This window comes from Monodon monoceros, unplaced genomic scaffold (genome assembly GCF_005190385.1).
Source record: "Monodon monoceros isolate NGI ecotype Baffin Bay Population unplaced genomic scaffold, NGI_Narwhal_1 Super_Scaffold_6, whole genome shotgun sequence".
Classification (NCBI taxonomy): Eukaryota; Metazoa; Chordata; class Mammalia; order Artiodactyla; family Monodontidae; genus Monodon; species Monodon monoceros.
The window spans coordinates 5549453-5572158 of NW_021703783.1; the positions used below are offsets into that span (position 1 = coordinate 5549453).

Here is a 22706-nt window from a genome sequence, read left to right on the forward strand (position 1 = left end):
CATTGATGGACCAGAGTGGGGACTGCACAGAGGACCCAGGGTCCACGGGCCGAGCTGAGCCCATCCATTTTCTTCTTGAGAAGTTCATCTCTGGAGCAACACAGATTGAACAGGTCTGATTGGACAGGGCTAACCCTGGACCTGAAAAGCCACACTGAATTGAAGCCAGGTTCCATAAACCCACGTGCAAATGAAGCTTCTGAGAAAGCGAAATGTCCTCCCAGGCCCACAGTGGCGAACCGGACGGATGGGCAGAGAGAAGCGGAGACAGGGGCTCACGGGACAAACGGAGAGAAAAGTGGTACAACCACGGGGCCCACCTGCATGCCCTGCACTTCGTTTCTGAGTGATCCCTGTCTTTCCTATAAATCCCCTTTTTATTTATTTTTAAATTTATTTATTTATTTTTGGCTGCGTTGGGTCTTCGTTGCTGTGCGCGGGCTCTCTCTAGTTGCGGTGAGCGGGGCTACTCTTCGTTGCGGTGCGCGGGCTTCTCATTGCGGTGGCTTCTCTTGTTGCGGAGCACGGGCTCTAGGCGCGTGGGCTTCAGTAGTTGTGGCGCGCAGGCTTCCGTAGTTGTGGCGCGCGGGCTTAGTTGCTCCGCGGCATGTGGGATCTTCCCGGACCAGGGCTCAAACCCGTGTCCCCTGCGTTGGCAGGTGGATTCTCAACCACTGCGCCACCAGGGAAGTCCCTCCCCCTCTTTTTATTTTAGCTAGCTTGAGTGGATTCCATTCTTTGCAATCAAGACTCCCTACCAAAACACAAAACATATTGGGGGCCCATTTTATAAAAACCACCTCTAAACACCACTCTCTTTACTTGATAGCAAGTTATTTCCACTGCCTCCCATGGCCTGTGGGAGGAGATGGAGACCGATGGGTTTCCAAAGCCTAGTGTTCCCCAAAGGCACACCTGGAACCACAGCACCATCCTCTCCCAAGGGGGCCGGCAGCCCTGCTCCTCCTCAGCACGAGCCAGGCAGGTAGAGCGCAGATGAACTGAACAGACTCCCCCATCTCTGGATTCACTCCCAGGCCCTCCCCTCCGTCACCAAACCACACACGCTTCCTCCGAAAAGAAGCATCAAGAGGCTGCTCTGCACCGCGGCTACGAAAGCAACCACTAGACGCACGCACCTGCCTGTGCTGCCTCCTCTTCTTTTATCTTATTTTCTACTGATAGTGACGCAGTGCTAATAGCAATGTGACTGCCAGGACCCTACGGAGCCTTCCTGGGACAGGCCTCCCCCGTACCCTCTGCTTCAGCTCCTCTCTGAAGGACCTACGTAACAGTATTTGATGCACGTTTCCTGAGTTGTTTTGCAGATGTGAAAACCCCCCACCAAATGGAAGATGTTAACTACTGGGTGACCTAAGAACGTAGCCCCAGGCCTCCTGGAGCCCAAGGACTGATCATGTTAACCCCTGTGACACCGCCCTGTCACCTCACCATCAGCCAATCAGAGAACTGTGCACGAGCTGATCACAGACCCTGCGACACCCACCGCCGCCCCCCACCCCCACCCCCGGCTCCCTCACCTGGCTTTTAAAAAGGCTTTGCTGAAAGGCTTCTGGGAGCTCAGGGGCTTTTTAGAGCACGAGCCACCCGTCCCCTTGCATGGCCCCGCAATAAACCTTTCTCTGCTCCAAACTCCGACATTTGCATTTGGCCTCACGGCGCATCAGGCACATGAACTTGTGCTAACAATAATAGCGTTAAACCAGCAAACAGAATTGAACCCACAATATCCCCGCGGACTGTGGTTCCCTTTTTCTAGAGTCTGCTCAGTCTTCAATGTGCAAGAATAAAGCTCCCCAGGCACACAGGAGCCTTAGGGGCAGGGCTCCGCAAGAAGAATTAAAAACTGGACTGGGGGTTTCAAACCCCCAAATTATACCTCAAATTATAAACATGGCTCAACTTCTGTACCTCAAATGATAAACATGGCCTGAAAACTCACCAACCTGTGTAGAAACACTACAGTACACTGACACGGGGACCATCTCAGAAAATTCAGGACCTATGTCTGTACTAGGTGTAGGCTAAGGAGATGTCTGAAAAGGGAAGAGATAGGGGGAAAAATCAAGCCCCGTTTTCTAGGCAATTAATCCACATCTCTGCTTAGACCAACTCCCCAGCCCTGTGGACTCAAGACCGCACAGCAGACATGACTGTCAGCCAAGAACTGATCACAGAAGGATGACACAGCAATCCTTTCCTCATGCTCCTTTCCTTCACCCAGCCCCACTCCCCTCCTTGCCCCTCCCCTCTGGCCTTGAACCAGAGGTTCCTAAAGGGGCTTTCTTGCCTATTCCTGGGGTCCCCTCCCCTACTTCCCTACCCTATTCCTCCCCCTTACCGGCCGGCAGCTGTCTCCACAGGGCTTCTGAGAGCACTGGGCCACACGCAGGCCCATCACGGCATCCTCCAGGTCCGTGCAGGTGCACACGTCACAGCCCTCCTCCCAGAACTGGCCCACGGGGTAGATGGTGCCTTGGTGGACACACACCTGTAGACACAAGGTTTCCGAGAGTGAAGTGACTCAGTTCATCTAAACAAGAGGTGAGTAAGCATCTACGGCGTGTTGGAAGCTACTCTAGGTGCTGAGACTACAGCAATAAATGAAAGCAACATAGTCTCTGCCCACGCGAAGGGATGCTTACATAGTAGAGTTTGCCCTCTTCCCTCCCCTGCCCACCTGCCTTAGGAAGGTTCACCCTGGGAGTGGCTCCTTTTGAGTCCTTCGAGGCCCTCAAGTGGGGATGTAACACACTGGCCGCCTTGACCCACTATCACTGCTGCCTTAACTGCATTTAACTCCTTCCTGTGTCACACGGAAAGCTGCACCCTCATTCTCAGACCCAGTAATGTCCTTGAACTTGGAACCCACCCACGTATAGCCCTCTGTCCCATCAGGAGTGGCTGAAGGTGAGGGAAGGGTGGGCAGGGGTTATGAAGGAGTGTTCCCTTGATGCCCACCAATGACAAGGAATGTATCAAGAGAAGACAGAGCGTGAGATGTGTTTGAGAGACAAGGGATCCTGTCTGGAAGAACTGTAGGCTATGGAAGGAATGTGGGACATGAGATCCCAACGGTTGGTTATGATTAGAATCGTAAAGCCTGGGATGCACGTGATATACAACGCTCAGACTTTATTTGCTAGTAATGAGGTACTAAAGAAACTCTTGGATCATGAGGCTTAGAGGCAGGTTTTAAATTACCCCAAGTGTGTCCTCTGAAGCTACAAACAGGTCTCCACGTTTATTCACATAGTAACGGTGCACATTTTTAAACCATTTTCCTATACCTGCTCAGTCTTCCCGCTTTTGTACAATGAACTCAGCGAATGAGACCCCTGGTTCTTGGATTAAGAAGCCCCCCTAAAAAGTGTTACCGCCCGGAATCCCACTTCTAGGAATCTATCCCAAAAGACACTCTGGCAAAAATACAAAATGACAGATGCACAAGGCTGTTGCAGCATCACTAGTAACAGCAAAAGGCTGAAGCCACTCAACTGTGAGTCCATGTGACTGAACCAAGATGCATCCTTGCCGTAGGTTACTAAGCTGTGAAAAGGTGTAAGGCAGATCTCCATATACGGACAGAGGATAATTCTACTATAAACTGTTAGATGAAAAAATACACATTCAAAACAGAATTTATAATACGCTACCCTTCTGGGGAGAAATAGGAAGCAATATAAATTTATAAAATGTGCTTATATTTTCAAAAAGAAAGATAGATGGGTACACCAATGAAAATGATAAATTATGAAGGGAGAGAAGGAGCGAGGTAGGGAAAGTGAGGGTAGAGGTGAGATTTCTGGGAGTGCATTGTTTTACAATTTAGGTTTTAGAGTCATTCATGCGTTTCGAATCATCTATGGCACCCAGCCATGCTCAGAACGTGGTAGCGTCTCTGTAAGTACCGCCTGAGCTAATTAGATTTAGGCTGAGATGGAATGCTGATGCCCCTTCACTGGGCCACACAGCACTCGTGTGGGCAGGAAGGCAAGGCTTCCACAGCACCACGTGTCCGGCCATTGTCCCAGCTGGAGCCGAGCAGCCCCTACCTTATCAGGGAGGCAGGTGGTGGTGGTGCAGCCGCAGTCATTGGTGACGGTGGAGGCCAGGTACCCCAGTGGGCAGGTCACCGCCGAGCTGGTACAGTTGCAAACACACTTATACTCATCACAGCACTGGGTCTTCTGAAGGACCGGCGTCCGGTGCGGGGGACAGGAGGGCGGGGACCCCCTTGGGCATTCCTCCTTCCTGCAGGCTGAGGGGCAGCACGAGGTGATGCCCCGGTCCTGCCACACTGAGCCCTGCACTCAGCCTGGGTTCCTAAGCATTCAGCTACGATATAAGGTCCCAGGGAACTCTAGCCCCAGAATATTAAGTCAGAAACACACGGGGGCCCAGCTCAGGAGCTGAGGGATAGTCAATCATACCAAAAAGTGGTTAGTCTGCAGAAAAATAAGAAAACTAACCCAAAGGAGAAATATGAAGCTATTTCAATGGAGAAGCTAAGGCTGCTAGGCTCCACCACCTTCCCGGGCACATCTGGAAGGGGTGGGGTCCCTCCAGCTGCAGATACTCAGAGATGACTGGTGTAGAATCTCTAAGACCCAGCGAGCCCTGGGCACATAGGTACTGGTTAGCATTTTTATAAGCTGGTAGCTTATGAGATCCTATCCCCAACCTCAGTACCTGGAATAATAAATGACCTACAGTTTTAGGTCCTCCAACAATGATGAATGAAAAATGACAGCAATCTTGTCAAATCCACAATGCCCTTTTATCACTGCCAAATCCCATCCCATGCCTTTGCCTGTTCCCAGCTTTCTGCAGATACAATGTGCTCTCCCGCACTCGAGGGTTTTCATCTCAGAACTCGAGTGAGATTCTCAATCAACAGGATGAGAAACGGGTAGTGACTTAAAGTGGGTATTCTTAGTAACTAAATACAGAATTCAGCTTCTTGACATGTCCAGAAACTGTCTTTAGTCCAACCCTATGCTTAAATTGTAGTATTTAGAAATTAAATACATAAACATACAGAGGAAGAAAAGTCTATAAATTTATTTGGGAATAAGATCCAGTGATTTGAACAAACCAAGGGTACATTCCTTCCCCTCCATGGCTTATGGGAGGGTGGGAGAAAATAAAGATTAGATCTGGAGGCTTCTTCATCTCAGGTCCAAATGCCATCTAATAAGCCCAAAAGGGGGTGCCTGCAGCTGTGTCCACACCCCGTTCCCCATCGTAGCCTGCGGCTAGGAGGAGTCTTCGGGCATTCAGTCCACGTGTGACCCTGACCCCTTTGTTCTAGACACACCCCAAGCCCAGACTCAGCTCACTAGAATACAGGATGCCTTCCCAGACCAGGGGACAGTGACTGCACCGCCCGTCCTCACCCACAGAGGGAGAACTTACAGCAGGTGAAGTTGGGTCTGCACTCGCCGGGGTTGGTCAGTGTAGGCTGGAGGCCACCCTCGCAGTGAGGCACCGGGGGCAGGTCACAGCTCACCAGGTCACACACTGAGGGCCCAGAGAGAGAGAGACGTGCACTCAGAATTCAGCAAGGCTACTCTTGTGCTAGTGAGTGGCTCCCTACCCTACATTCCTACTCACGCAGACCTTCACTGTTTCACGTATGTGATGGTGATAAATTGAAGGCAGAGCTAGAGATGGAGATAGAGGAAAAGATACAGGAAGATGAAAAGAGGGGAAGAGATGGAGATAGAGATGGAGATACACGGACGGGGGGGGGGGGGGGGGGGGGGGGGAGGTAATGATAGATAGACAGACAGATAGATGATAGATACACAGATACATAGATAGGTAGACAGATAGGAAGATAGATAAAGAGGTAGATAAAAAACAGATAGATGACAGATACATAGATAAATAGATGATTGATAGATAGATAAACAGACAGTAGATAGATAATAGATAGAAAGATGATAGGTAGATAGATAGATAATAGATAGATAGTAGATAGATAATAGAACGACAGATAGATAGGAAGGTAGACAGACAGATAGATAGATACAAGCCATGTTGATTACTCTTGTCATCTGCAGGGACTCCAGATCTCGGCCAATCACTTGAACCCTCTAGACCTCAGGATCATCTTCTGTAAGGTGGGCAGTCTACCTCACAGCGTCGGTCTATTGATGTCTTGAAATAATGAAGGCAAAGTGCCTGGCACGTTGGAGAAGCTTCAAAATGTCCATAAAGTGAGGGCTCTGAACTAAATGACCCCCAGCTCCCTCCACTGTTAACATCTTCAGACCTGTTTTCACTAAATTGTTCTCCAGTCAGATTCGCCCCTCACTCCCGCCCCGCCACCTAAGGCTTCTCTTTATCCCTGATGAACTTCATCAGCCTAAAGCGATGTCTCAGATGATTTCTGTTTTAGATCCTCAGACCGTCTTGATCTATCTGCTCTCCCTCAAAGGTTTCATCGCCTCAAACTTCACAAGCCTGTGCTTTATGTCTTCCTCTGTACAATTAACAAACGCCTGCGACAGGACGGGGACAAAGCACTAGAGACTTCCTGCCGTGTTTCTCAGAATTCCATCAGCTCTGCATTCATTTAATTATACCGTTATTCAGCCCATTATTCACGATGCAGGTTGCAGGCCTATAATGAAACCCTTTGACAAATAACGTGTTGAAGTCAAGGTGCCCATGTGTGGCCTTTTCTACAGTTACTCTGGCATAACTGGCTCTGCAGTAAATCCCTTGCACCTCCCCCACCAGTGATTATCCCATTCTTTTATTTTTGGGGTACCGTTGATAACAATATTACATGTTTCAGGTGTACAGCACAGCGATTCACAATTTTTAAAGGTTATACTCCATTTATAGTTGTTATAAAATATTGGCTATAGTCCCTGTGCTGTACAATATACCCTGGTAGCTTATTTATTTTATACACAGTAGTTTGTACCTCTTACTCCCCTGCCCCTATCTTGCCCCTCCCCCCTTCCCTCTCCCCACTGGTAACCACTAGTTTGTTCTCTACATCTGTGAGTCTGTTTCTTTTTTGTTATATTCACCAGTTTGTTGTATTTTTAGATTCCACATATAAGCGCTATCATACAGCATTTGTCTTTCTCTGACTTCTTTCACCAAGCATAATACCCTCCAAGTCCATCCATGTCGCTGCAAGTGGCAAAATCTTATTCCTTTTCATGCCTGAGTAGTATTCCATTGCATGTATGTACCCCATCTTCTTTATCCATTCATCTGCTTTGTGGGGGTTTTTTCCTATTTTTTGGCCACGCCACGTGGCACTCGGGATCTTAGTTCCCCAACAAGGGATTGAACCTGTGCCCCCCGCGATGGAAGCATGGAGTCTTAACCACTGGACCACCAGGGAACTCCCTATCCATTCATCTGTTGATGGTCGCTTAGGTTGCTTCCATATCTTGGCTGTTGCAAATAATGTTGCTGTGAACATTGCACCCCATTCTTTTTTAATGCTTTCAAAACTTAATTTAATAAGTCACAGCAGAATCTTTCTAGGAAACAAATCCTATTTTCCAGAGGCTACTCTCTCCAGGTTTTGGAAAATCCACACCCTGCTCCTGACCACGAGCCCCTTCAGCACCACCATCTTGGCCCCCTCTCCCCAGGGCGGGGCTGGGGTTGGACCCCGAGAAATGCCACGGGTGACACATACCACACTCGTACTCGGGGCAGCACTGCTGCGTGCTCTGCCGGAGACGGGCCACCTCGCACGGGCCGCACGCAGGCGCTGGGGGAGAAGAGGCCGCAGAGGTCAGAGAAAGAGACGGCGGTACCCACTGCAGACCCTCGGCAGCGGGAACCAGCCAGGCCCGCTGACCAATGAGTCTCCCAGTGTGTCCTGCTGTGCCCTCAGACGCACCCTCGGGAGAACGAGGCTGAGGGCCAAGGAGGGGACAGCAGGGCAGGCACACACACACACACACACACACCCGCCCCCGAGAGCTCTACCCCCATGCAGAAAGGGGAGCCCAGCCCGGGGAGGCAAGGAGGGTGGGGCTGGCGTGGGGAATCCACGTGTAGATCTGGTCCACCAGGTCTGAAGACAGGGTGGCCTCGGGGCCTGGAGGGAGCCCTAGGGAGGGGCCTCACCTCTGGCTGTGGGGCAGGGCTGTGTCGTGCAGTTGATCTTCCGCCCGCTGAGGCACGTGCAGATCTGGCAGGGCTGGTGGTCTGGGACCCACGTTTCCAGAAGCTGAGGGAGAACGAGGTTCAGAGAGGGCCCAGGAGTTCATGGAAGTTGGGTCCCCCCACCCCTGGCTCTGTCTCCCTGGGGGGGACACCCAGTGCCCGAGCCCCGCCTGGGTCAGAGCTGCACAGGTGAACCAAGACAAGCTGACAGACGCTGAGGACCCTGAGGAGGAGGCAGCTGGAGAGGCCTGGGGTGCCTGGGGCACCCACACTGCTTCGTACACTCGGGGGAAGGGCAAGCCCCAGGTCTCAGAAAACATGGAGCTTTCCTCACAGCCCTTCTGATGGTGACACTAAAACAAAGCAAGGCGAGAAAATGAGGACTCCTGTGTCACCCCGCCACCCACTTCCCAGGCCAAAGGAGAAGCTGGGCTGCAGCTTGAGAAAGATGCCACTCATTTCTGCAATGGACTTAAGACTATGTGGCAGGAAGAGCTGAAGGGGGGACAGCAGGACTCTCAGAACCCTCACATTGTTGGGACTGGTGGTGATGTTCCAGACCAGGGTGCAGTTTCCAGGTGAGGGTCACCAGGGCAGCAGGCATCCCCACTGCACAAGGGCTTCAGAGTCAGGAAGCCCCCCAGCTCCTACGTCGGTTGGCTTCACCCTCCGTGCCACTGCCTGGTCTCCTCCCAGGCGAGGGGAGGGCCCCCCAGCCTGCCTCCCAGGACTGTGCAAGAAGCAGGAGGCGGGGAAGAGCACAGATGGGACTGCAGAGCCAGGACTGGGTCCCTCTGGGCTCGGCCGTCAAGGGAAATCCCAGTGAAGTCACCCCTGAATAAACGCATCCTCATCCGGCAGCTCAAAGGCCGCTAAAAAGTCCCCAGGCCAAGAAGGTCTTACTTATTCCGTCCGCTTCCATGGTCCGCAATGAGCATCTGCCGTGGACAGGGAGAGAGATGGGACATCTCCGGGTAAAGCCCCCCCGGCCTGCCCGGCCTCCTGCGGGATTAAACCTTGGATGCTTCCCTTGGCACCTTCTGCTGCATCCATGTAACCGCCCACATCTGAGCGGCAAGTGTCACGTGGCGCGGTTTAAGGGCTTTACGTAAACTACTCCTCTAATCCTCACCGCAGTCCCATGACCGGGACATTCTTAGTTATCCCCACTTGTCCAAGGAGGAAGCGGAGGCGCTTGCTCGGGGTCACGCCGTCGCAGTGCAGAGATGGGATCTGGACCCAGAATCCACTTATTATCCTGTGTTCTGCTGCCTCCCGGTAATAAGTAGCATTAAACGTGTTCAAGATATTTCCCCAAAGGCTTTACAATGCCTCATCGTATATGTTCCTTCTAGAAACCCTAGGGGGTGAGTATGACCATTACTTACACTGACCAGTGAGAGCACTGAGGCACAGACCAGGAGCTCGAACGGGTGGCACAGCCGGGGTCTGGACCCGGCATCCTGGCCCTGCACACCACATGCTCTCTCTCCAAACCACAGCCGCCAGGCTCAGCCAGCCCGCTGAGGGGCTGTGGGAGTGCCAGGTACTGGGTACACTGTCCCAGCCCTCGAATGGCTGACGGTCAAGCCGAGGAAATAGGACTTGCCCGTGAAAAGGTGAATGAGATCACTCAATTCTGATGCATCCACACCACGGAATACTACTCAGCCATGAAAACAAACTATGGAACGTACAGTGTGGATGGATCTCGAGAGTATTACGTTGAGCGAAAGAAGCCAAGCAAAGAAGGAGTAATACTGCATGAGTCCATTTACATAAAATTCCAGAAAATGTAAACGGATCTATAGTGACAGAAAGCAGACCAGTTGTTGCCTAGGGATGGAGGTGAGGGCTGGGGGTGTATTAAACAGGGGCATCGGGGAACTTTCGCAGGTGATGGAAATTTCATTATCTTCATCGTGATGACGGTTTTTACAGATGAATGAACTTGTCAAAATTCATCAGATCGTGGGCTTCCCTGGTGGTGCAGTGGTTGAGAGTCTGCCTGCCGATGCAGGGGACACGGGTTCGTGCCCCGGTCCGGGAAGACCCCACGTGCCGCGGAGTGGCAGGGCCCGTGAGCCATGGCTGCTGGGCCTGCACGTCCGGAGCCTGTGCTCCGCAACGGGTGAGGCCACAGCAATGAGAGGCCCGCGTACCACACACAAAAAAAAAACACAAAAAAATTCATCAGATCGTACATTTATATTTGGCGCTGTTTACTGTCTGTGAACTCTCCATAAAGGTGATTTTTAAAATAAAAAAAGAGTGCCAGGAGTGCAAAAGAAGAGTTCACTAGGGCTGTGGGCTCCAGAGAGGCCTCACATCCTTGGGGACGTGGCCACTGCAGGAGGCTGTGCTTAACCTGGCGGGCAGGGTGCAGCCCTGAGGCCCTGTAAGCAGGACCCGCCTCAGAGGGAAGAAAGTTCAACAAGGACAAGCCGCGAGCAGGTGCCAGCGAGCGGGTGGAGAGGGGGTGACGAGGACCAGGAAACAGAACAGAGGCTGCAGTCGCTACTGTTCCAGCTTCTCCAAGGGGCTGGGAAGACCCAGGGAGGGGCACAGGGACAGGCGAGGCTGGGCATAGTGGAGGAAGGCGGGGGAACTCACACATCTCCCCAGGTCTCTCTCTGCTCTGCCTCTTTCCTGCTCTTTTACACGGATGGTGATGCCAAGAAAACCATAAATCAAGGGATTTATATTTAGACGTTTAAACGACAAAAGTGATGAGATAAGAACGGAGATATATATTTATATATTAGGGGTTTCTTTTCTCTCTTTTTTTTTTTTTTTGGTTGCACTGGGTCTTAGTTGCAGCATGCAGACTCCTTAGTTGTGGCACGCGAACTCTTAGTTGCAGCATGCACGTGGGATCTAGTTCCCTGATCAGGAATCGAACCCGGACCCCCTGCATTGGGAGCGCAGAGTCTTTTACACTGAGCCACCAGGGAAGTCCCTTTTTTTCTCTTTTTAAAAATGAACTCCAGACATCTAAAATTCAAGAACGAATTATACAGCTTTCCACCTCTCCTTGGCAACATCACAATAGATGACCAAAAGCAGGTGTTAAACGTCCTCTTCCAGGGATTTCCATTTTCCCAGGAAGCTTTAATGAGGCAGGTCACAGAATCTATGGCCCTGAAAAAGAGCCCTGTCTGGCAAAGGCTAAGCTTCTAAAAGCGCCCGCGGCCAGCCTTACAGCAGTACCCCTGGCGCATTATGCAGCCAATCGGCCAGCAGAGGGCACTCCTGCATCAGGACAGGCCAACTCCAGGCAGCCCTGTCTCAGCCCCCAGGTTCCAGGGCCTGGTGCAGGACTGTTACCTGGACAGAACAGGTAAGCGAGCTGGCTGGAGTTAAAGATTAAATAAAGATGACAGGAGAACGACCTGCAGAGAATGCAGCAAGGGAAAACTGAAGTCTTCAGAGCCCAAGGTCAAAGCAGGTACTCAGGTACAGGTACAAAGCAAGTCACCAGGCACTGCCCACCCCCCCCCAGGATCTGAGGGAAGATGCAAATTAAATGTCAGTGCTGAGCCGCTACAGAACAGAGAGGAGACGAGGCTCAGCAGACTGGGTGATGCAGGCAATCCCCAGTGGAGCTGAAACAGCGCTTGCCCAGCACAGCGGTGGGGGTGTGGGCAAGGCGGGACAGCTCATGCATGGCCCCAGATCCCTTTAGAGCCGGCTACAAAGGCAGAGTGCATTTTGCAAAATAAACAAGAGCTATGGAAACTGGTAAATAGTTTTGCCCTTCCAAAATTACCACAAGAGATTTCTACCTTGGATTATTTCCCCGGAGAAAAGTTTTCTGGGCTTTATTTTTCAGTTTCAAGAAAATACACTTAATGAAAATGTTCTTCATATTAGGTTTTTATTTCCCCTCTACTTTGAAAGTCAAAGCTGGACTGGCTGGATATTTGTCTTCATCCGTTTAAACTATATTTTCTGAAATAACTAAAAACGGCTGTGTTCCCTTCCTAGTTTTTTATTAACTAACTTTATGTCGCTTGATTTTAGAATGTATTTATCAGACTGTATCTATGTCAAAATACTGCACTATTTGGATGCCCTCTTCATACAACTCTGATGCATATTCCCATGTGTGGGACTGAATGGGGCAGGGAGCAGGGAAAAGGGTCAGAGAGGAGGAGGGGGGAAGGGGGCAGAGACCCTAGGATAAAATTCACAAGCCTCCCGCCCTCGGGTCCCTGCAGACACCTGACTCACAGAGAGCCAGAAATGCAAACCTGAGCTTCCTTCTGATCTCGAGGACGCCCAGGAAGGGGGCAGAGACCATTTCTGAGAGCACCTTGCCACCAACGGCAAAACCAGCCTGAAATGACCACTGGGTGTCAGCACCCCAGGGCAATGGTACATGTCATCTGCGCCCAGCGGGAGCCCAGGAGCTGTGCACGTCAGGGAGAGCCGTGTAAGGTTTTGTCAACTCTTTGGGGAACATTATGGTACCGCCAGTTACTTAACTTGGCCAGCTGAAATATGGCAGTAGAGCGCGACTGGGCTTCTTTCCTGGTTTATTACACTGTGAGAACAAACGGGATCCACTGGGCTAAAGCCCAGCAACAGAACAGAGCCAGTGGGACCATCCAGGTAATCGCCTTATTGGTGCCATGCTCACACGGACACCCAGTCAGCTCAGAGTTTAGCTCACAGTTCCCGTGAGACCAGTGGCAGGGCTTGGACACTATAGGGTGACCTGGTGTAGTGCATAGGGTCTTTTTAAATCACCTCTTGTCATCTGAGCCTCAGTTTCCCATTCAGAGGGACATGTAATAATTACCCTATGGAGCTTTGGGGAGAATCAAATGAAATGGTCCATTTCCTAGCTTCTGATGGCAGGGACAGAATAGTGTAATCCTGGAATGACTGTTTTCGTCATTCTCCAGTTGGTTAGCTAGCTTCACCATGTGTTCTCCCAGTTCTGATTAAATACAGTGTTAAGTCACCTGACCTGGTCCACTTAGTGATGAAGGTCTTCCTTGGCGATGATGGAGATGTTAGGTCTTGAGTGCAGCCCATGGTCATAGAACACATCCTCCTTTGCTAGAAGCCAAATGTGCTCCCCCTCTACCAGGCTCTGTGGTACCACCGCCAGTTTGAAAGGCAGGACCACTGCCCACACTCACAGGTCCACAGACACACACCGCCCCAGGTACTACAATACACACATGGGCAACTTTGAAGAGATACGACTGCCATCTGAGTCCAAGATGAGGGAGTTTGGTAAATAAACAGCCTTTCAAAATAATGATTCCTAAAAGGCTAAGAGAACTGATGACTTGATGACTCAATGACTTCCAAGAAAATCAGCCCAAAGGGGACCTAGCAAAAGGGAAATTTCATGTATCGAAAAGAGCAAGCTCTTTGGAATCAGACAGAGCTTCAAATACTAACTCCAACTCCCAACCCCATCTCCTACGAACTGCATCCATGGGCAAGGTACCAAGCTCTCTAAGCCTTCATTTTCTCATAGGTGTTTTGTGAGCATTTATGAGAGGGGATGCTACACACACACACACACACACACACACACACACACACACACACAATTCTATAGTCTGATAAGTCTGAGAAGCAAAAACTTGCAATGTACATTAGCATATCAAAAGCTCTAAAGAATCCTGCAATAAAGAAACCTGTCTAACCTGCTTAGCCGGTGTTCTTTAAAACCTCTTGACCACAGGTAACTGTCAATACCTTGCCTGCTAAACACACCTTTGAAAAACGTTGAAATAATGAATATATAGTGCTTAGTACAATGTAAGGTACCTAATATATCTTAATAATGGTAGACATCACCATATAAAATATTCTTTTCCCATCCCCTCCTGGGTTCCTAGCATTCTATTAAAATGGATATAATGATAAATATAGTAATGGTAGTAATGTGTTGTTACACTCTGGTGTTTGTTCACACAGCTAACCCATGACAGATCCGGGTTTTGAACCAAGATGTGTCTGACTCCAAAGCCGTTATGCCGTACTGTCTTCCCATCCCTCGGGGACCCCTCCCGGAGAGCAGAGCCCTGCAGCCAAGGTTAGAAGGGGCCAATCACGGGTGAACACTTCCCCCTACTGGCCCCACGGGGGGCGAGAGGCCAGGGTTCCTACCTGGTGCCGGATCCCATCGTCACCGACGCACTGGGTGCAGGCCTCCTCGGGGACACAGCTGCCTTCCAGCAGCACTTGGTGCAGGGGGCAGAAGCAGCCTTCTGAGGGATGGTCCCCACAGAAGCTCGAGTTGCCCTCACATTGGCGGGGGCAGCCGCGCTCACAGTGGTTGTAGACCAGGGATGGCGGGCACAGCACAGCTGCAGACAGAGAAGGGGGTCACCCTCAAGGGTCTGCACCAACCAGAGGAAAGTGGTTCAGCTTCAAGGCCGTTGATCATCTAACAAACTTGCTGGGGCAGAAACTGCTAGTTTCCACCAATTTTCATTCTCTCCATCTTTCATAGAAATAGACCTTCAAGCCGGGCACGTGACCACTCAGAATAAAGACTACATTTCCCAACCTCCCTTGCAACTAAGTGCAGTCATGTGATTACATTCTGACCAATGACCTGTAAAAGCAAGTGTAGACTCTTAACAGCAGTTTCTAAGAATCATTTTTTGAAAGACAGCTGCGTCTCTGGCCCTTTTCCTTCCTTCCCCTCATCCCGCCACTTGGAATCTGGATGTGATGGCCAGAGCTCCATCTTAAACCATGAGGAAAAAGCACACCCAACTGAGGACGGAGCAAAGAACTAGAATCCACTTCGAGACCCAGAAAGAGCTGGGACTGCCTCCCTCTGATCAGCTGTGTGACACAGAATTTTACTTCTCTCTTACTTGTAGCCAAATTTAATCCCAAATGACGATGTGAACCTTGTATCCTTAGGAAGTTCTATGGTTCTTTTCTTCGAATACACATATATTTAATGCTTCGAAAATTCTCTTAAACTTAAATAAGGAATCCACAGCTATGGAAGGCTGCCCTGGGAGAAAAGCTACAAAGTGATCCACTTCTCCCACTCTGGTCCTGCCCAACCCCTTCCTCACATTTTCACGGTGCCAAGGCAGGTGGTAGGGAAGGTTTCCAAGGATTTAGAGCACCAAAGACTTTCCTATAAATGCACGACAAATTGCCTGGAAGTAGACAAATTAATAAGCAGAGAAGGTGTGATCGGTAACTCAGAAACTAACATTTTCCCCTTAATCTGCAGGTAGGTAGAAAGGAGACTGTGTCATCCACGGGGACTCGGAAAACCAGAGCCCCAAAGACACCTGGGGGTTATCTAGTCCAACTATCTCATTCCAAGATGCTGAAACTGAGGTCCAGAAAGACTAAGGAAATAGCTGATGACCCGCTGAGCTGGGGCTACGATGCCCAAGTCCTCCAGCCCCAGTTAAAGCTGTGACAGCATTATAATAATAAACTCGGAGACTCTGAGATGCCTGTACACATTGATTTCCCTCAAAAAAAAAAAAAAAAAAAAGGTCAGGGATTACATTAGAACCTGAGGATGTTGAAGTTCAGTGTTCTTGTCACTCCAACACCCCCTGAGAGCAGGAGCCATGTCTGATTCATTTTGGTGTCCCTGACATGTTAAATATTAAATACATGCCAAGTCCAAGTAAGGAAGCTGACCTTGGGAGGTGTCTACACTAGCAATCCTGTGGCGTTTGTAATGAAGAAGCTTCTTGGTATTCAAATGGCAAAATTCCACTCACACTTCAAAATCCTGCTCAGGCATGGGCTGCTCTGTGAGCCTTTGCTAAAGCCTGGTGCAATTCCAAATTCGAGGTGACTGACTGCTCAGTCTGTACTTTGCTGTTGCCGGGATGTGTCTAATACATTAAAATCACGTTTGTATGACCTGCAGAGCTACCGCTAGAAAGGACCATGCTCTCATTTACATAGAAATTCTATGTTCAAATTACTTATACGTCTACCATCTTATTTGATCCTGAATGGAATCCTAGGAAACAGGAAATGCAGAGGTTTTGATCTTCGTTGCCCGGATAAAGAACGTGAGGCCCAGAGAGGCTGAGCAGGTCCCCCATTCGTTGGTCTTCACAGCGTTTGGGGGTGCCTAAGGAGACTCACCGCAGAAATCAGGGGTCCTCCAGTCGACACACACCCCCTTGGTCCGACAGAGGTGGGCATAAGAGGCAATGGCCTCACACACTTGCTCCTGGTGGCAACTGTCCTGCTGGCAGATGGCGTGAAATGTGGCCGGGGCAAGGACCGCGTGGCACTCGGCAAACAGCGCCGAGAGGAGGACCTGGCAGTGGGAGCCCCTGGAGACGGGACATGGCTCCTCGGGACCCAGCAGGCATGTCTGCCCCGGCTTCTGCACCGTCCACTCCTGGACCAGCGTCTTCCAGTCTGAGGTGACTGTGCCATCCCTCAGCATGAAGTCATTGGCCCCATTCTCATCACAGATGCCTAGAGAAGCAAGGAAAAACATGGTTAGGAGCCCAGGGTGCCAACCCCTTGATGCCGGAGACCTGGCCATTCTCCATCACCGCCAGCGTCTGAACCTTACTACTGGACCCAGAAATAGCAGTGGCCAAGGGCCCTGAGGAGAGAGCAAGGAGGGTGTATGTCAGGGAGGAGAGTTAGAAGATATTCTTACCACAGAGACCGTACATCTTTGAGGCAAAGGTCTTGGGGCTCAGCTGCAGCTGGAACTCGTTGTTTTGTGGGGTGAAGGTGAGGATGTGGCCCAGATGGTTGAGTCTGACCTCATACATAATGGCACCGTAGACACTGACCTCCATGTCCCCACCCACGTAAGGGGCAGAGACCAGCCTCCCATTCACCACCACCTGCCCAAAGAAGAAAACCACCCATCAGTAGTCAGGGCAACAAGGAATCCTAGGGTTTCACTCTTAGCCACTTTCCAAAGCTCCTGACAGTTCCTACACATTCACCCCACTCAAGTCCACTGTTATCCACAAACCCAGACATTTGGCAGCAGCTCTTCGAAGACAAAGGAGCTTTGCAGAGCTTGGCAAAAGAGTGGACTCTTATAACACTGAACAGACAGCCATGCGTCTGGAACTCGAAAGCCCAGGGATTAAGAGGAACCTTGAGTCACTCTACAGGGAAGATGACTCCTCAAGAAAAGCTGGGGAAGTTGCTTACTTGCCAACTGGTCAGTGCCCTATCTCCAGGAGCATCTAATAGGACTACTTTAAGCATTTGATTTGATTTGATTGACTAGCTCTTTGGAGGCCCCACAATATATCTTATCAAACCTATTAAAATATACTCACATCCCACAATGAATATAATTTTTGCTGTAAAAATTTTAGAAGGCTTTTTATCCTTTTTACTGTTTCGTGTCTCTTTTGCGGTACACGGGCCTCTCACTGTTGTGGCCTCTCCTCACTGGTGTGGCCTCTTGCGGAGCACAGGCTCCGGACGCACAGGCTCAGCGGCCATGGCTCACGGGCCCAGCCGCTCTGCGGCATGTGGGATCTTCCCGGACCGGGGCACGAACCCGTGTCCCCTGCATCGGCAGGCGGACTCTCAACCACTGCGCCACCAGGGAAGCCCGCTTTTTATCTTTTTGATTTTTATATTTTTGTCTATGAGCTACTCATTTAACATATGACGAGCTGTGATTTTTCAGCAATCACTGTGCACGTTCAAGAATTCTTGCAAGAGGAGAACATCTAACCCATAAGCTGCTTTCACGAAATGAAATATTTACGATTTCTAAATGAACGTGTAAAGAAGTTGGCATAAAGCAACCTCTTGTAAACATTTAATCAAACATTTATTTTTTATCAGTTTTGCAGTTTTCTTTTTGAATCTTGGGTCCACACATTTTGTTTGGGCCCAGAATATTTTCATAGGCCCTAAATATTTTCCTTTGGAAGCTTCGCAGGCCCTGGGTACAGGGCACGTAATGCCTGCTGGGCAAACAGCCTGGTGTCACCCCCATTCTTCTACCAGTGCCAGAAACTGGCACGACATTCATCACAATGTAATGCTATCGAAAATGGACCCTTTCTTCCAAATCTGGACCCAAAACAACATGAAATTACACCACGAGGGAGATAGCAATGAGCCCCTCCTACAAAGGTGGCGCTCTGCTCACGGGGCAGGAGGCCGAGTCCACAACAGGGGCACCAGCTAAAACCGGCTGCCACCGGGTCCATGTGGCTTCCCCAAGGGTCTGCCGCTGCCACGCTACAGGACTCACAGAAAGCACCTCCTACCTCCATGTTGCTGCGGAGCTCAACCGAGACACCGTTATGTTTCACCTCGATGGACTTCATGCAGGCCTGCCTTGCCCTGGCGCTGCAGGCGTCATTATGGAGCAGTACCTCCAGGTCTTGCTCCTTGTTGTGAAATAAGACATACGAGCAGTTGCCAGTCAGCTTGAAGTTCTGTCCATCAAAGGTCACGACGTGCCGAGTAGAGCTGCCAGTGCAGATACCTGGACGGAGAGAGCAAAGGATGGATATGACCTGCCCAGGCCTCCTCTCCTATCTCCTCTGCTCTCTTTGGACTGACAGGGAGACTTGCGAGTACATCTTTCCATAGACTGCTGACACTGAAAACCATGTTAATGCTTCACATACGGAAAACAAAGAGAATCAGCTAGGATGGCAGTAAGGAAAATTCAAAATGGAATACAAACAGATACGATTAAAAGAATAACGTAGGTAATGAATAACGGAAGCACACAGAAGGGAGCGGGGAAACCAGCCTAAATAACTTTGGGGAAAAACTTACTATATACCCAGAGGCTAAAGACAAAAAGAACTGTGCACAAATGTGTACTCTAGTTAGTAGATCTGTTTTTCATAAAGGTATTTGTTAGCAGTTCTGAAACTACTTTACGTGTATTCTGTGTAGGGTCTACAGAGGAATGATGGCCTAGGGTTGTTCTAAAAGTGATCCTGGGCTTCCCTGGTGGCGCGGTGGTTGAGAGTCCGCCGCCGATGCAGGGGACACGGGTTCGTGCCCCGGTCCGGGAAGATCCCACATGCCACGGAGCGGCTGGGCCCGTGAGCCATGGCCACTGAGCCTGCGCGTCCGGAGCCTGTGCTCCGCAACGGGAGAGGCCACAGCAGTGAGAGGCCCGCGTACCGCAAAAAAAAAAAAAAAAAAAAAAGTGATCCTAAGAGAATTTCTGCTACACAGTAAGGACGACGTCAAAAGAGAGGGAGAAAGAGAGCCTATGAGGGGTTGGATGCAAAAACAAACAAATAAATAAACAAAAAAAATAACAAAACAAAACAAAAAACCCAGAAGGATGGCAGGGTGAAGCAGCAGACGGCGAAGGAATATAGAATATGCAACTGATATCAAAGGACCGCTCCTGAGAGCTGGTAAGAAAAAGCAGCTCCCTTAAACACCTGCCAGGCCAGCGAGTGCAGGGCCTCTCACAGAAGCAGCAGTCATATAAGAACTTGGAGAAGCCACTTCCAGCTCCTCCCTCTCTGGGCTCCAAGCTGGAGGGAGGCTGACTACACCCCTTTCCCAGAGGCCAGGAGCCCACACAGGGATTAGGGAGGTGCTTCAACTCTAACTCAAGTTCAAAGTCTTGATTATTACCTGAGAGCGGGCATCTAATTACCACGTTGAGACCGTGTTTTACGACCTACAGCAACCATAGAACTCTTTATAAATAAACAGAAATAATATGGGGTCTGGTAGAGTCCTCATGCAGGCAAAGAGGAAATTTATCCCACTCAATAACCTCTAAAGGGAGAGACACAAGACACAGCTTTGATGTCAGCCCACAGGTTGCGTCTGTCCATCATAAGTAACCCGGCGCGCCCACTGCCGAGCAGGGATTTGCCACAAGCAGACGTGCCTCCCAGCCGCGAGACAGAGGCAGCCCACCCCACAGATGGGTGCTCCCCACAGGTCTGCATGGGATGGAGTGGACGAGGTCCTCCTATTAAACCAGGCCGCCGTGATGGTACACCCTGCATCCAATGCTCAAACACCTACCGGTATGATGGGGGAGCTTCCTGCGGGCTTCTCTCTCACTGCTGTACCTGCACTGCCTAGACCCCCTAAGGGTGACTCGTCGACAGCCAAGCTGAGCACTGACCTCAGAAAATCAATTCTTCCTTCTGGTTATGCGTTATCTGGGGAAGTGCCCTCCAAAAGGCACAGGAAGGGAACAGGGAGCCCTGGGACTGAATGGAAACACGTCCCGAGGTCACAAGAGGGAGGGAACATGGGTGGAGGGGGAAACGGGCTTCTGGTCTACCTCTCTGCACAGCCAAGCGAAAAGCACTGCCCCTCGAACACCGTCCAAGCTGGAGAAGCAGAGGACTCACAGGGGCAGGTCCAGCGGCAGCCACAGGCCTCTTCCACCCTGATCGGGGACTGGCTGTTGGGGCAGGAAGGCCGCAGCTGCTGGTCACAGTTGACCCGGTGACTATTCAGCAAGGTCTGGCCATCTGGCAGGCAGGTCACCGTGTGGCACCGATCCGGCAAGGTCCAGATGTCCCCGGGCTGCAGAGAAAGAACCAGGTTCAGGCAGGGAATGGAATGAGGCACTTCAACATCCACCAGGCAACTGACCCCCTTGGAAAACATAGAGACTAGGCCTTGGGCCTAAATGGCAAGGAGACAGGATACAGAAGATAGGATTTACAGGTGGATCCACCCCAACCACGACCAAAATTTAAAAAAAAAAAAAAAAGAGGCTATAATGGTAAGAGGGAGAATTGGACCCAGACCAAAGGAGGAAAAGTTTACCAGGGGAACGAGGGCCCCAAATATACATCCCTGATCTTTCCTTCAAAGTCAACGGAAATGAACGTACCCTCCTCTCATTCCCGTCCTCATCCACGCAAACACTGATGAACCCTGAAACAGACACAAGCAAGATCTCTGTTCCCACCCACCATCCAGAAATTCTGAGCCATTCACTCGGCTACCTGGCTGGTCCTCGAAGCTGGATTAACTCTGAAAAGAACGTGAGTGGGTTTAGCAGTGAGGATGCAGGTACAGGAGATTAGGAGGACGTCATCCCGTGGTTCTTTGTGGTTAGTAGTCATTACAGTGACACAACAGTGATAATATGGCAACAACCACAATCAATATCTCCTTGTCCTCTTTTGTATATAGATCAGTGCCTAGTGAGGGGAGGAAAATGCAGCAAGAGGCTGAAAACTTAAAAGAGATCAAGATTCCTACCTGGAGAGCTATCACCTATCAAGAAAGGGCAATACCTCTGTAGCAGGTTTAGACTCACAGCTAATTACATTAGGAAAATATAGAAAACCAGGTTTTAAAAAAAGCATGTATCGTAAAAATAAAAAGTTTCTAACCTGAAATCAACTTAAACTATAGTTTGATGTTATAGTCTATGTTATCGTATTTCTTTTTTTTTAATCTTTTCAGTTTCGTATTTTATGGAAGTATAGTTGATTTACAATATTGTGTTAGTTTCAGGTGTACAGCAAAGGGACTGTTATTTTTTTTCAGATTATCTTCCATTATAGATTATTACAAGATATTGGATGTAATTCCTCGTGCTATACGGTAAATCCCTGTTGCTTTTCTAAAGCCCTTTATACCCATCCTGACAGTGAGTGCAGGGCATGGGGAAGAGGTCCATGATCTAAGGATGTTGGAGTTCCCTGCCTCTGTCTTCCACTTCTTTGACCAAGAGCCCTGTGCTCAAGTTAGCATGGACAGTAAGGATGGAAGGAGGTCTATACACAGAGAACTTTCTGGTAACCCCTTGGAGGTTTGCCTTACAACCTTCCACGAGTAGACACTTACAGGTCCCGGCCTATAAAACAAACTTACTTCAAGGCCAAATCTTGTATATGAGAACCTTTGAGTCTCTAGATGGGTTTGGTTGCTTTTGTTTCTGTTTTGAGGGGGATAAGAAAAACATGCCAAGACTCACCAGAGCACAGCTTGTGGAAGAAGGAATTGCCCAGGGCGACCATGGTGGGGAGGTCTTCGATCCGCTGGAGCTGCACCACGTTGGAGCTGGCCCCTGGGCCCGCCAAGATCCTCAGCTGGGCCAAGTCATACCCGTCTCCAATCCCAATGGGGAACACCGCCACTCCTAGGGTTACAGAGGAGCAAGAAAGGGTCTGTGTCAGCCTTTGGCCAGGTGGGCTCAAAATGCGCTGGCCTGAAGCTACACCCAGCGTGTGCACAGAGCCTCATGTTTTCCAAACTGGCCACTCACACCGACCCTGTGAGGAGGGCATTCAGTCAATCAACAAACGTTAGTGAGGTCCTGCTCTGTGTCAGGTACTATTCTAAGCAGTGAGGATACTGTAAACCAAGCAGATCGAGTCCTGACCTCATGGAGCTTACACTGGGGAGAGACAGACAACACACACACAAGTAAGTAAATATCTAGTATTTCGGACCTGGATAAGTGCTTAGGAAAAAACAAGGTGGGGTGAGGAGGATAAGAGTTACTAGGGTAGGGGTGAGGGTTATTGTTTCATACAGGATGGTTGGAGATGTGTGCGGTGAAAAGATGAAGGGCAGAAGGAGCCAAGAGGACATCCTGAGCA

General features: G+C 50.0%; 1 protein-coding gene across 5 annotated transcripts in view; it reads right to left on the reverse strand.

The window, feature by feature from the left end:
- VWF (von Willebrand factor) overlaps positions 1-22706 on the reverse strand; it is a 155074-nt gene that overhangs the window by 19152 nt on the left and 113216 nt on the right. For all 5 annotated transcript variants that reach the window (XR_003791012.1, XM_029204364.1, XM_029204363.1 and 2 more), the window contains 12 exons: positions 22079-22243; positions 20984-21027; positions 20493-20670; positions 18411-18631; positions 16817-17009; positions 16285-16626; positions 14308-14507; positions 8134-8236; positions 7697-7771; positions 5440-5544; positions 4077-4282; positions 2363-2512 (listed from right to left, as the gene is read on the reverse strand). Coding sequence is in view for 4 of the 5 variants with exons in the window: in XM_029204364.1 (XP_029060197.1) it covers positions 2363-2512; positions 4077-4282; positions 5440-5544; positions 7697-7771; positions 8134-8236; positions 14308-14507; positions 16285-16626; positions 16817-17009; positions 18411-18631; positions 20493-20670; positions 20984-21027; positions 22079-22243 (1982 nt within the window). In the remaining variant the exon portion in view is untranslated. The remainder of the gene's footprint in view (positions 1-2362; positions 2513-4076; positions 4283-5439; positions 5545-7696; positions 7772-8133; positions 8237-14307; positions 14508-16284; positions 16627-16816; positions 17010-18410; positions 18632-20492; positions 20671-20983; positions 21028-22078; positions 22244-22706) is intronic.